Source organism: Pan paniscus, chromosome 1 (assembly GCF_029289425.2).
Source record: "Pan paniscus chromosome 1, NHGRI_mPanPan1-v2.0_pri, whole genome shotgun sequence".
Lineage (NCBI taxonomy): Eukaryota > Metazoa > Chordata > Mammalia > Primates > Hominidae > Pan > Pan paniscus.
In genome coordinates, this window is record NC_073249.2 from 3,210,849 (window position 1) to 3,224,060 (window position 13,212).

Genomic DNA, 13,212 nt, shown 5'->3' on the forward strand with positions numbered 1-13,212 from the left:
TGGACTCGGCAAGAAAGATTGCTACAACTGTTGAATAACATTTGGTTTGTGTGTAGAAGTGTTGGTCCATGATGACATCTACACAGATTATTTTCCATTCTTAAATTAACATTTTCTATAAGCAGTCTTTGTTCTAATACATGCTCCTCTGAAATTGAAGCTGAAAGTGTTATGACCAGTTTCACTTTAAATGAAGGTACCTTTAAGTCTGAAATGAGCCGGTGCTTTCAGGTTTAGGCTGTTGAATACAAATACATACAAGTTTGATTTTTGTTTTTGGCTTAAGATGATAAAATTGCTTTTAACGGGGTTTTATTAAATTATATTCAATAAATAACTAAATTGTGATTTCACAGTTAAATTCATTATAAAAGTCCCTGTCCCATTCTTAAGAATGGATAAGTGTAAAAGAAATGTAATTTCATTTACCTTTTGAATTAAGCTAAAAGAATATTTAGTAACCTAATTGTGATTTTTAAAAAAATAATTTCAACTTTTATTTTAGATTCAGGGGTCACATGTGCAGCTGTGTTGCATGGGTATATTGCATGATAGTGAGCTTTGGGGTGTGATGAATCCCATCACCCTGGTAGTGAACATGGTACCCAACAGTTTTTCACCCCTTGCCCTACCTCCCTCTCTAGTAGTGCCAGTGTCTGTCATTGCCATCTTTATGTCCATGAGTACCCAGTGTACTCACTTATAAGTGAGAACATTGGGTGTTTGGTTTGATAGATTCTCTAAATATTTGTTTCCACAATTTATGAGAAATCTGTAATTGCTGGGTTTGGTTTTCTGTTTCTGCATTGATTTGCTTAGGAGAATGGCCACTAGCTGCATTCATGTTGCCACAAAGGACATGATGTCATTCTTTTTTATGGCTGCATACTATTCCATGGTATATATATATACCACATTTTTTAGCTCACTGTTGATGGCACTTAGGTTGATTCTATTTCTTTGCTATTGTGAATAGTACTGTGATGAACACGTGAGTGCATGTGTGTTTTTGGTAGAATGACTTATTTTCTTTGGGTATATACCAAGTAATGGGATTGTTGGCTCAAATAGTAGTTCTGAGCTCCTCTCCAAACTGCTTTCAACAGTGGGTTAACCAATTTACATTCCCACCAATAGTGTATAAGTGTTCCCTTTTCTCCACAGTTTCACCAACATTTGTTATTTTTGGACTTTTTATTAATAGCCATTCTGACTGGTGTAAGATGGTTTCTCGTTGTGGTTTTGATTTGCATTTCTCTGATTAGTGATGTGGAGCATTTAAAACCATGTTTGTTGGCTGCTGGTATGTCTTCTTTTCAAATGTGTCTGCTCATGTCTTTGGCCCACTTTTTACTTGGGTTATTTGCTTATTGAGTTGCTTAAGTTCCTTATAGATTCTGGGTATTAGACCTTTGTCAGATGCATAGTTTGTGAATATTTTCTCCCATTCTGTAGGTCGTTTGTTTACTTTGTTGATAGTTTCTCTTGCTGTGCAGAAACTCTTTAGTTTAGGTCCCACTTGTCAATTTTTGTTTTTGTTGCAATTGCTGTTGAAGACTTAGTCATATGTTCTTTCCGAAAGCTGACGTCCAGAATGGTGTTTCTTAGGTTTTCTTCTAGGGTGCATAAAGTCTGTGGTCTTACATTTAAATTTTTAATCTTTGTATTAATTTTTATATACGGTACAAGGTAGGTGTCTTCTGCATATGGCTAGCCAGCCGTCCTAGCACCGTTTATTGAACAGGATGTCCTTTGCTCATTGCTTATTTTTGTATGACCACTTTTCTATGTGTAGGCAAGGTTGGGAGAATGAGTGTCAGGGTGATGTAATAATCCTGGGAAGAGATAACAGTGGTAGCCTGAAGTCAGGGGGAGCTCAGGTGGTGGCTTGTGATAGGGTACCTGAAGACTATAATATTAAGAAGATAAAATTAGCAGGATTTGTGAAACAAGGACACAACTTGTGAAACAAGAGACACAAAGATACTCAGGTTTGACTTTAAAAAGAAGTGATATTTTTCAGGCTTTTTTCCAGTTCAGAGACAGTGTTAACAGAAACATTCATAACTGTGATCATGGAAATCTAGAAATGAAACAAGGTCTAATTTTAACTTGGTCATCTTTTTTTTTTTTTTTTTTTTTTGAGACGGAGTCTCGCTCTGTCGCCCAGGTTGGAGTGCAGTGGCGCGATCTTGGCTCACTGCAAGCTCCGCCTCCCGAGTTCACGCCATTCTCCTGCCTCAGCCTCCCGAGTAGCTGGGACTACAGGCGCCCACCACCGCGCCCGGCTAATTTTTTGTATTTTTAGTAGAGACGGGGTTTCACCGTGTTAGCCAGGATGGTCTCCAACTCCTGACCTCGTGATCCTCCCGCCTCGGCCTCCCAAAGTGCTGGGATTACAGGCATGAGCCACCGCACCCGGCCTTAACTTGCTCATCTTATCCACTCAGTTGTAGACAATGAAAAGATGGTTTCATGGAAAAGGAGTTCATTTTGTCTTGAGATTTTAATGTAAGCTATGTATTCAAGATCTAGAAAATCTCCTTCATTATATTACTCTAATGTCAGAAATGATTTACTGCATTTTCTATACGAGCTGCACTAAAATGGCAGAGCAGTGGTCAATGGCATTAATATTTTAATGCAATTTTGTTCTGTGCCATTAAGGTGTCTACTGATCAATGGCCAAGTTTCACATATACGTTCCCACTAAATGAGCCTTACATTTACTGAGCAGATATTCCATTGCAACTGGTGAGTCAATGAATCTTTAATAAAGGTTTTTATCTTTGGCTAATAACATGATTTTAGCTGTCATTACCTGTTAGTAATCTGGCTGTTTTTTTCCAAAAATATGAATAAAATATTTTTGCCATTAAGCACTTCACAATTGATAACCAGATATTCTGCAGACTTCATTGGCATAAAAGAAGCACAAAAATGGGTCGCTTTCTCTGAGGTAATGGGGCAGTCGCCATAGGAAGAGGTGTATTTGAGCCAAGCTTGGAGGATGAGCGGCTCTCAGGAGGCTGAGTGTGGAGGGGAGGCTCGCGTAGCCAGTGATGCCCAGGCACATGTTGGCATGGTGTTCATTGTTTCAGAGGTCTAGCAATGTACATAACTGTGACAGGCTGGGGTTCAGGGAGAGACATGGAGGCTAGAAAGGCAGACAGAAAAACAGCGGAGGGAAAGCCTTGTGTGCCTTTATTCAAGGGCAGTGAGAAACCATCGCAAGTTTTTATGTAGAGAAATGACGTGATCACATGCGAGTTTTAGGAAGATCTCTCTCAAAGCAGTTTAGAAGATGAAAGGTACACTGCAGGCAGCGGGGAAGCCAGTTAGAAAGCCATTGCATAGTCCAGGTAATGGTTCCAGGCAGTTATAGTATGCCGAGGGAGGCTTTAAGAGTCCATTTATTGGGGTTAAATGAAATAACTAGTCTCCTGTTGGCCATTCGCTGCCTGACAAGATCACTCATGAGTTTTGGCCCTTGTAATAAAGTCTTGGGTTAGTCAAGCACATTTTTTTTCTGGCGTGACAGGCCCTGGAGTTAGTGGCTTCACACTGGGCACATTGTAATCTCCCAATAACTACTGTCCATTTACCTGCTCTGATAATGGGAGTTGATGACTAAGAGCCATTGGGCTGGATTCAGAATTAGTGTCCTAGAGTTAACCCAAGAGGGGACATAGGGATGCGCTCATTTGCTACCTCACCTCCTATAAGGAAACTGGGACCCACAGAGCCTGATAGTATAAGATGAATCTATCTACTGTCCCAGACTTACTCATAGGCTGTTTCAAAAAGTGAGCTTGGAAATAGGTTATTTGGAATTTGGAACATAGCATTCATTAGAAACAAGAGGAACTTGCCTGGTATAGGTGACCCTTTGTGCCTCAGAGGCAACCCTGGCTTCAGATCATGAAGCAAGAGAAACATGGAGGAAATCAAAAAGTGGCTGTTGTCTCAGCTGAAGGATCTCAGTTGCCACAGAACATTCTCTAACACAGGCGTGAGTATTTTAGGTTTGACGGTGCTACGGACACTCCTTAAGAGACGCCAGCTTCTTCTACAGCCCTCTCTCCCTGCCAAGTATGAGAAGCAGCCATGTAAAAGTAAAAAGAGCATCAGACTTATCAAGAGATCTGGGTGCAGTCTTCAGTGTTACCTGAACCCAAGACCTTTGCCAGTTTTTACTGTGCTATGCTGCCTCACCACAAACAGTAGATACTCAGTAACGTCATTGTCTGTATCTCTTAAGGGCAGATATTCTTGTTTCTGTGTGTGGAGCAGCATGTTATGGTTGCCTAATGTGAAGAATCTATGGAGAGCCAGCCAGCCAGATCAGGCTGTGACTCCTGTCCCCTTGGTGATGGTGACGGCCATGGTGGATTTGACAGATCTGGCTGGCCAGCCCAGCCATCCACCATCACCCCTACAGCTTGAGAGAGTCCTTCCCAAAGCTTTGTTTTCTGTCAGACAGGGTGGCTGCCTTTGCCCTACTATGATTTCAAACAAGTAAGATCATGCTTTGTAGACATGAGATGCTTTCTTTTAAGTATAACAAAAACCACATGGAGTTTTCTGCTCTAGGGAGTTTTTTGCATCCCTTCAGTGGATAATCCTGCCTTCTTGCTCTGCCAAAGTCTTCACTTCTCCCCTCACCACACATACTGCCATGATTACTTTCTACTTTTAAAAGCAAAGAAGTAATTTCTACAGTATGGTACAAGCTGATATATGATACAGGAAAAGAAAAACTAGAGCAGGTAAGGGAATTGGGTTGTTACTTTTAATAGGGCATTGAGGTTAGACCTGAACGAGAAAGTGGGATTTGACTGTAACTCAAAGGCGATGAGGGAGGTTGTCATAGTAAACGGGGCGGAAGGGCAGAGGGAACAGCCAGTGCACAGGCCTTGAGGTAGGAGTGTGTGTGGAGCCAGACGGGAGGCCAGCCTGGTGGAGCAGCAGCAACGAGGGAAACTGGGAAATGAGAGGGAACAGGTGGGATGATGTGAAGCCATTGCTTCTCTACCTATGACGAAGGACCAGTTTTTCTTTTCCTTCGTAATCTATTGCAGACCAGTATTTTTATAAAATCTAGTGAAAATAAATTATTAGAAAAATGAAGGGCTGGGTGCAGTGGCTTACGCCTGTAATTCCATGGGAGGTCAAGGAGGAAGGATTGCTCGAGCCGAGGAGTTCAAGACCAGCCTGGGTAGCATGGTGAAACTCCATCTCTACAAGAAATACAGAAAATTAGCCAGTTTGGTGGTACATGCCTGTAGCCCCAGCTACCTGGGAAGCTGAGGGGTGGGAGGATCACCCGAACCTGGGAGGTTGAGGCTGCAGTGAGTTGTGATCATGCCACTGCACACCAGCCTTGGTGGCACAGTGAGACCCTGTCTTTTTTTTTTTTTTAAAGCCCAATGTTTTATTATTAGAGTCACATAAAATTACCCTTACCAAATTAGTAAAAAACATTTCTAAATATTGACTTTGTTTCTTGACTCATGTCGTCATGGACTGGTAACCCACAGTGCGCACTGGCACCAATGCGGGGACCATACTTTGAATTGCACTTGGGGAGTTAGAAGGACCTGGCCTTCACTCAGGCAAAGTGGGGAGCTGTTGTGATGTTTCAAACAGAACATGTCATCTGACATATTTTAAGTGAATCACTCTGGCTAGAGGGTGGAGTGCAGGGGGCCTGGAGAAAGAATCAGGGAGACCAGTTGTGAGACTATTACATTTTACAGGTGAGAGGTAATGATGGCTCAGACCAGGATGGTAGCACTGGAAAAGGTAAAAAGTGGTTGATTCTGGGTAGTTTTTAAGGTGGAGCCCGCAGAATTTCCTGGTGGATTGGATGGCAAGTGTAAAGGAAAGAGTGAAGTCAAGGATGACTCTGAGGCTTCAACTTGGATAAGTCAAAAGATGAGTTACTGTCAACTGAGAGTGAGAATGCTCTAGCCGAGATGGAACAGGTTGAGGGGAAGATCAAGCATTCTGTTTTCTGGATTTTGAATTAGACTTTCATAAGAGATCTAATCAAGTGCAAAACGCTCAAGCATTATGATGTTGCCTAAAGACCGGTGACTTAATGGGACTCAGTGTTAGAGAGTGTCCGAGGAGTCCTTTAAATATATCCTCTCATTTATAACCCTTCACCATCCAAGGCAGGGGATATTACTCTGAAAGGGTGTAAGGCAGTCAGTTTAAATGCTTCCATCAGTGGTGGTACTCTCAAGTTAAACTCTCCCCTATTTGGAAATTATTCTACCCCCCCCCCTTTTTTTTTAAACCTAGATACAAATAAGAGAACTGTTTTCTCATTTCAAAGATACCAAATTTGGATGACCTTAAATTCCATGAGGCAGCTATAGAATTGGTTAGAATTTAAGAGCAATCTGGCTGTATCATCTGCCACCCTTTTGGTTGCCAGGATTAATTTGGCTTCTCTGATTGCTAATGGTTATAGAATTTATTAGCAAACCTTAGTAATACCAAACATACAACAGTTTTTGATATTTTCCTATAGTGAAAAAAACTAAGATACAAAAGTGGGTAGAGATCATAAGACCCGTTCTTTAAATATATGATACATATATATTTACCACATAGCAAAGACTGAAAGGAAATAGATTAAAAATTTATGTGTGATCATTTGGTTAGAGAAACTATAAGCGGTACCTTCTCTCTTATATTTTTGGTTTATAATAAAAACAAGTTTTACTCCAATAATTAGCAATAATAATAACCATTTGTTAAAGAAATGAGCACAGCAGATGTTTCAGCGCTTCCCTCTCTCTGGCCTGCACAGCTCACCATCTGCTACCTGGATATGCTGATGACCAGTGAGGAGCGCCGGAAGCAGCTGAGGGACCAGTACTGCTTTGAATGTGACTGTTTCCGTTGCCAAACCCAGGACAAGGTATGTAGTATGGAACCGGATTGAAACACCTCCACGGCAAAATCTCAGTGATCTTCAGAGAACTCTGCCTTGATTTCATAAACCCAAAAGTAATGACCCTCAGTACATGGTAGGAAACAGATAAATAAGATAACTCATTGAACTGCATATATTTTGTTTCCTGGAACTTTTGTCACCCACCAAGCTGAGATTTAACCGATTTAACCAAAGGTAAGGATCTGTGGAGTTTAGAGTCAAGTGGGAATGTAGGCATTAAATATTTAATTAAAAGGATGGGTGAAGGCCAGAGTGCTAGTAGAACATATGTAGTAAGTGGGTTGAATTACGTTATGATTGACAAGTTATTGCTCGGTAAACAACATACCAAGTTTTACCTAGTTTATTTCTTTAAAAATGTTTTTTAAAATAAAATCAGGTTTGTTGAGGTACAATTTACATGCAAAAAATTTACCCTACTTAGTGAGACAGTTCTATGATTTCAACAAACGCAGTCATGAAACTGCCATCAAAATCAAGATACGGAATGGTTTCATTTCCCAAAAAAGTGCCCTCATGTCCCTTTATAGTCACCCCTACCCCAACCCCTGATAACCGCTGATCTGTTTTTTATCCTTATAGTTTTTTCCTTTTGTTTTTAGTTGACACATAATAATTGCACATATTTGTGGGATACAGAGTGATACTTAATTATGTGTATACTATGTGTAGTATCAAATCAGGGTAATTAGCATATCTGTCACCTCATATATTTATCATTTCTTTATGTCATGAATATTCAAAATCCTCTTTTAGCATTTTGAGAATATACAATAAAATTAAGTGAACCATATCCCCCTACAGTGCTGCAGATGAGCAGATTCGTTCCTCCTAAGTTTGTGTTCATTAACCAACCTCTCCCCACCTTCGTAGCCTCTAGTACCCACAGTTCTGCTCTCTACTTCCATGAAATCCATTTTTTTTAATTCCCACATATGAGTGAGAACACGGAGTATTTTATCTTTCTGCACCTGACTGACTTTGCTTAACATAGTGTCCTCTAGGCCCATCCATGTTGCCATGAATGACAGAATATCATTTTCATGACTAAATAATATTCCATTGTGTATGTATGCCACATTTTCTTTATCCATTTTTCCATTGATGGACATAGAGGTTGATTTCATCTTAGTTTTTCTGAATAGTGCTGCTGTAATAAACATGGGGCTGCAGGTATCCCTTGGATATACTGATTTTCTATCCTTTGGATAAATACCCAGTACTGTAATTGCTAGATTGTATGGTAGTTCTATTTTTAGTTTTTTGAGAACCCCTCACGCTGTTTTCCATAATGGCTATACTATTAGGTGGGTGCAAAAGTTATTGCAGTTTTTGCCATTAAAAGTAATGGCAGTGGCCTCATTGTAGAGGCCTTTCACCTCCTTGGTTAAATTTATTCCTAGGTGTCTTTTTTTGGGAGTGGGTAGCTATTAATTTTAATGGCAAAAACCGCAATTACTTTTGCACCAGCCTAGTATGAGAGTATGTTTTCCCCACATCCTTGCCAGCATTTGTTATTTTTATTTTTTTTGGTCTTTTTGATAATAGTCATTCTAATCGGGGTGAGATGACACCTCATTTTGGTTTTGATTTGCATTTTCCTGGTGGTTGCTGATAAGCATTTTTATTGGCCTTTTCTATATGTGTTAGATAAATATCTATTTAGATCCTTTGCCCTCTTTTGAATTGGAATATTTGTGATATTTTTGCTGTTGAGTTGTTTGAGTTCCTTGTATATTCTGGATATTAGTTCCTTTTTGAACGCATAATTTGCAAATATTTTCTGCCATTTTGTAGGTTGTCTCTTCACTCTGTTGAGTGTTTCCTTTGCTCTGCAGAAGCATTTTGGTTTAATACAGTCTCATTTATCTATTTTTGTTTTTGTTGCTTGTGCTTTTGTGGTCTTAGCCATAAAATCTTTGCCTAGACCAATGTTCTGAAGTGTTTCCCCTATGTTTTCCTTTTTTTTTTTTAAATTATAGTTTAAGTTCTAGGGTACATGTGCACAAGGTGCAGGTTTGTTACATATGTATACATGTGCCATGTTGGTGTGCTGCACCCATTAACTCGTCATTTACATTAGGTATATCTCCTAATGCTATCCCTCCCCCCTCCCCTCACACCACAACAGGCCCCGGTGTGTGATGTTCCCCTTCCTGTGTCCATGTGTTCTCATTGTTCAATTCCCACCTATGAGTGAGAACATGTGGTGTTTGGTTTTTTGTCCTTGCGATAGTTTGCTGAGAATGATGGTTTCCAGCTTCATCCATGTCCCTACAAAACGCATGAACTCATCCTTTTTTATGGCTGCATAGTATTCCATGGTGTATATGTGCCACATTTTCTTAATCCAGTCTATCATTGTTGGACATTTGGGTTGGTTCCAAGTCTTTGCTGTTGTGAATAGTGCCACAATAAACATACGTGTGCATGTGTCTTTATAGCAGCATGACTTATAATCCTTTGGGTATATACCCAGTAATGGGATGGCTGGGTCATATGGTATTTCTAGTTCTAGATCCCTGAGGAATCGCCACACTGTTTTCCACAATGGTTGAACTAGTTTACAGTCCCACCAACAGTGTAAAAGTGTTCCTGTTTTCTTTTAGTATTATAGTTTCCAGGCTCACAGTAGTTAATTAATTTTGGTTGATTTTTCTGTGTGGTGACAGATAAGGGTTTAGTTTCATTCTTCTGCACGTGGATATCCACTTTTCTGATGACAAATAATTGAAGAGGTGTCCTTTCCCCACTGTGTGTTCTTGGTGCCTCTGTTGACAATCAGTTGCCTATAAATAATGTGTATTTAATTGTGCGTTTTCTGTTCTGTTCCATTGGTCTATATGTCTGTTTTTATACCAATTCTATGTTTTTTTTGTTAGTATAACTTTGTGGGATATTTTGAAGTTAGGTAGTGTGATACCTCCAGCTTTGTTCTTTTTGCTCAGTATTGCCTTGGCTATTTGGGGTCTTTTGTGTTTTCATGTTAATTTTAGGATCATTAGTTCTATTTCTTGAAGAATATCATTGGTATTTTAATAGGGATTGCATTGAATCTGTAGATTGCTTTGGATAGTATCATCATTTAACAATATTAATTCTTCCAATTAATGAGCATGGTATGCCTTTCCATTTGTGTTCTCTTCAGTTGCTTTTATCAATGTTTTATAGTTCTCATTGCAGAGGCCTTTCACCTCCTTGGTTAAATTTACTCCTAGGTGTCTTTTTTTGGGGGGTGGGTAGCTAGTGTAAATGGGATTACTTTCTTGATTTCTGTTTCAGGTAGTTCATTATTGGTGTATAGAAACACGGCTGATTCTTGCATGTTGATTTTGTATCTTGCAGCTTTACTGAATTTATCAGTTCTAAGGGTATTTTGGTGGAGTCTTTTAGTTTCTCCATATATAAGGTCATGTTGTCTGCAAAGGGAGGACAATGTGATTTCTTCCAAGTTAAATGCTCTTTATTGCTTTTTAAACATTTTTATTGATATATGATAGTTGTACATATTTGTGTGGTATATGTGGTATTTTGATACCAGCATACAATGTGTAATGATCAGATCTGGGTAACTGGGAGATCCATCTCCTCAAAAATTTATTTATGTTGGGAACATTCTAAATTTTCTCTTCTAGCTATTTTGAAATATACAGTAAACTATTGTTAACTATAGTTGCCCTATTGTGCAGCTGAACACTAGATCTTACTCCTCCTATTGAGCTGTAATCTTGTATACATTAACCAACCCCTCTTAATCCCTCTGCCTACTACTCTTTCCAGCCTCAAAACCACTATTGTATTCACTATCTCTATAAAATCACCTTCTTTTTAGTTCCCATGTATGAGTGAGAACATGAGATATGTCTTTCTGTGCCTGGCATATTTCACATAATGTAATGTCTTTAAGTTCCATCCATGTTGCTACAAATGACAAGATTTTATTACTTTTTATAGAGGAAATATATTCAGTTGTGTGTGTGTGTATATGTGTATATATATATATATATATATATGGCTTTTTTTTTTTAACTTATTGATGGACATTTAGGTTGACCCACGCCTTGGCTATTTTGAATAGTGCAGCAATAAACATGGGAGTGCAGATATCTCTTTGATATTCTGATTTCCTTTCTTTTGGATCTATATCCAACGTTTGGATTGTTTGGTTACATGGTAGTTGCGTTTTTAGTTTCTTGAGGAACCTCCTTACTGTTGTCCACAGTGGCTGTACTAATTTACATTCCACCAACAATGTGTGAGCCTTCCCCTTTCTCCACATCCTTGCCAGCATTTGTTATTTTCTTACTTTTTTATAGTAGCCATTTTAACTGGGGAGATGATAGCTCATTGTGGTTTTAATTTGCATTTCCCTGACCATTAATGTTATTGAACATTTTTTAATATATCTGTTGGCCATTTCTATGAATTCAGCATATTTTGCCTGTTCTTAATTGGGTTGTTTTTTGCTATTGAGTTTGAGTTCCTATATACTGTGATTATTAATCTCTTGTCCAATGAATACTTTGCAAATTTTTTTTCAATTCTATAGGTTGTTTCTTCATTGATTATTTTCTTTGCTGTGCAGAAGCTTTCTAGCTTGATTTGATCTCATGTTTCTATATTTGCTTTGGTTGCCTGTGCTTTGGAGGTCTTGCTCAATAAGTAGTTGCCCAGCTCAATGTCTGAAGTGTTTACCCAATGTTTTCTTATAGTAGTTTCATGGTTTTAGGTCTTATATTCAAATATTTAAGCTGTTTTGATATGACTTTTGTATATGGGGAGAGATAGGGGTCTAGTTTTATTCTTTTGCATATGGGCTATCTAGATTTTCCTTTCTCAATGTATTTTCTTGATGACTTTCTTGAAACTCCATTGACTAAATGTGTGGATTTGTTTCTACATTCTTTCATGTGTTCCATTGGTCCATGTGTCCATTTTTATGCTAGTACCATGCTTACTTTGCTTTTTGTAATTTTATAGAGCATTTTCAAGTCAGGTAACGTGATGCCTCCAGCTTTGTTCCTTTTGTCCAGGATTGCTTTTGCTGTTCCATACGAATTTCCGGATTGCCTTTTTCTTTTCATGTGCAGAGTGTCATTGATATTTTGATATGGATTACATTGAAAATGTAGATTGCTTTGGATAGTACGGTCATTTTAGCAGTATTCTTCCAATCCACGTGGGCTATCTTTCCAATTTATTATGTTCTCTTCAATTTCTTTTATCAGTGCTTTATACTTTTATTGTAGAGATCTCACTTTTATTAAGTTTAGTCCTAGGTGTTTATGCTATTTTATTGTAGCTGTTGCAAATGGGATTGCTTTCTTTATTTATTTTCAGATGTTTGCTGTTGGCATATACAAATGCTACTGATTTTTGTATGTTGATTTTGCATCCTGCGACTTGACTGAATTTATCAGTTTAACAGTTTTTGTTGGAGTCTCTTGGTTCTAGATGTAAGATCATGTTGTCTGTGAACAAGGCTAACTTGAATTCTTCCTTTCTAATTTGAATGCCCTTTAATTTTTTCTCCTGTCTAATTGCTCTGGCTAGGAATTCCAGTACTGTGTTGAGCAAAAGTGGTGAAAGTGGACATCTTTGTCTTGTTCCACGTGGTAAAGGAGGGGCTTTCAGTTTTTCCCAATTAAGTGTGATGCTAGCTTGGGGTTTGTCATATATGGCCCTTATTTTCTGAAGTATGTTTCCCTCATACCCGATTTGTTAAGATTTTTTTCATCATGAAGGCATATTGAATTTTATTGAAAGTTTTTGTCAGCATCTATTGAAATGATCATATGGTTTTGTCATTGATTCTGTTAATGTGATGTATCACCTTTATTGATTTACATATGTTCAACCATCCTTCCATCCCTGAGATGAATCCCACTTGATTATGATGAATGATCTTTTTAATGTTGAATTTGGTTTGCCAGTATTTTGTTGAAAAAAAAGTGTGTCTATGCTAATCAGTGATATTGGCCTTTAGTTTTTTGTTGTTGTGTCTTTGTCTAGTTTTAGTATCAGGGTAATGCTGGTTTTATATAATGCTGGTTTTATATATATACTTTGGAAGTATTTCCTCCTCCTAATTTTTCTGGAATAGTGGGAGTAGAATTGGTATTCATTCTTTTTTAAATGTTTGGTAGAATTCAGCAGTGAAGCCATCAGGTCCTAGGCTTTTCTTTGATGGGAGACTTTATTACCATTTCTATCTCATTACTTGCTATTGTTCTGTTCGCGTT

At 38.5% G+C, this 13,212-nt stretch overlaps 1 protein-coding gene across 8 annotated transcripts in view; it reads left to right on the forward strand.

Moving 5' to 3' along the window:
* SMYD3 (SET and MYND domain containing 3) overlaps positions 1–13,212 on the forward strand; it is a 759,415-nt gene that overhangs the window by 586,757 nt on the left and 159,446 nt on the right. For all 8 annotated transcript variants that reach the window (XM_003807985.5, XM_008960083.3, XM_034950165.3 and 5 more), the window contains one exon: positions 6,824–6,934. In XM_003807985.5, coding sequence (XP_003808033.1) covers positions 6,824–6,934 — 111 coding nt within the window. The remainder of the gene's footprint in view (positions 1–6,823; positions 6,935–13,212) is intronic.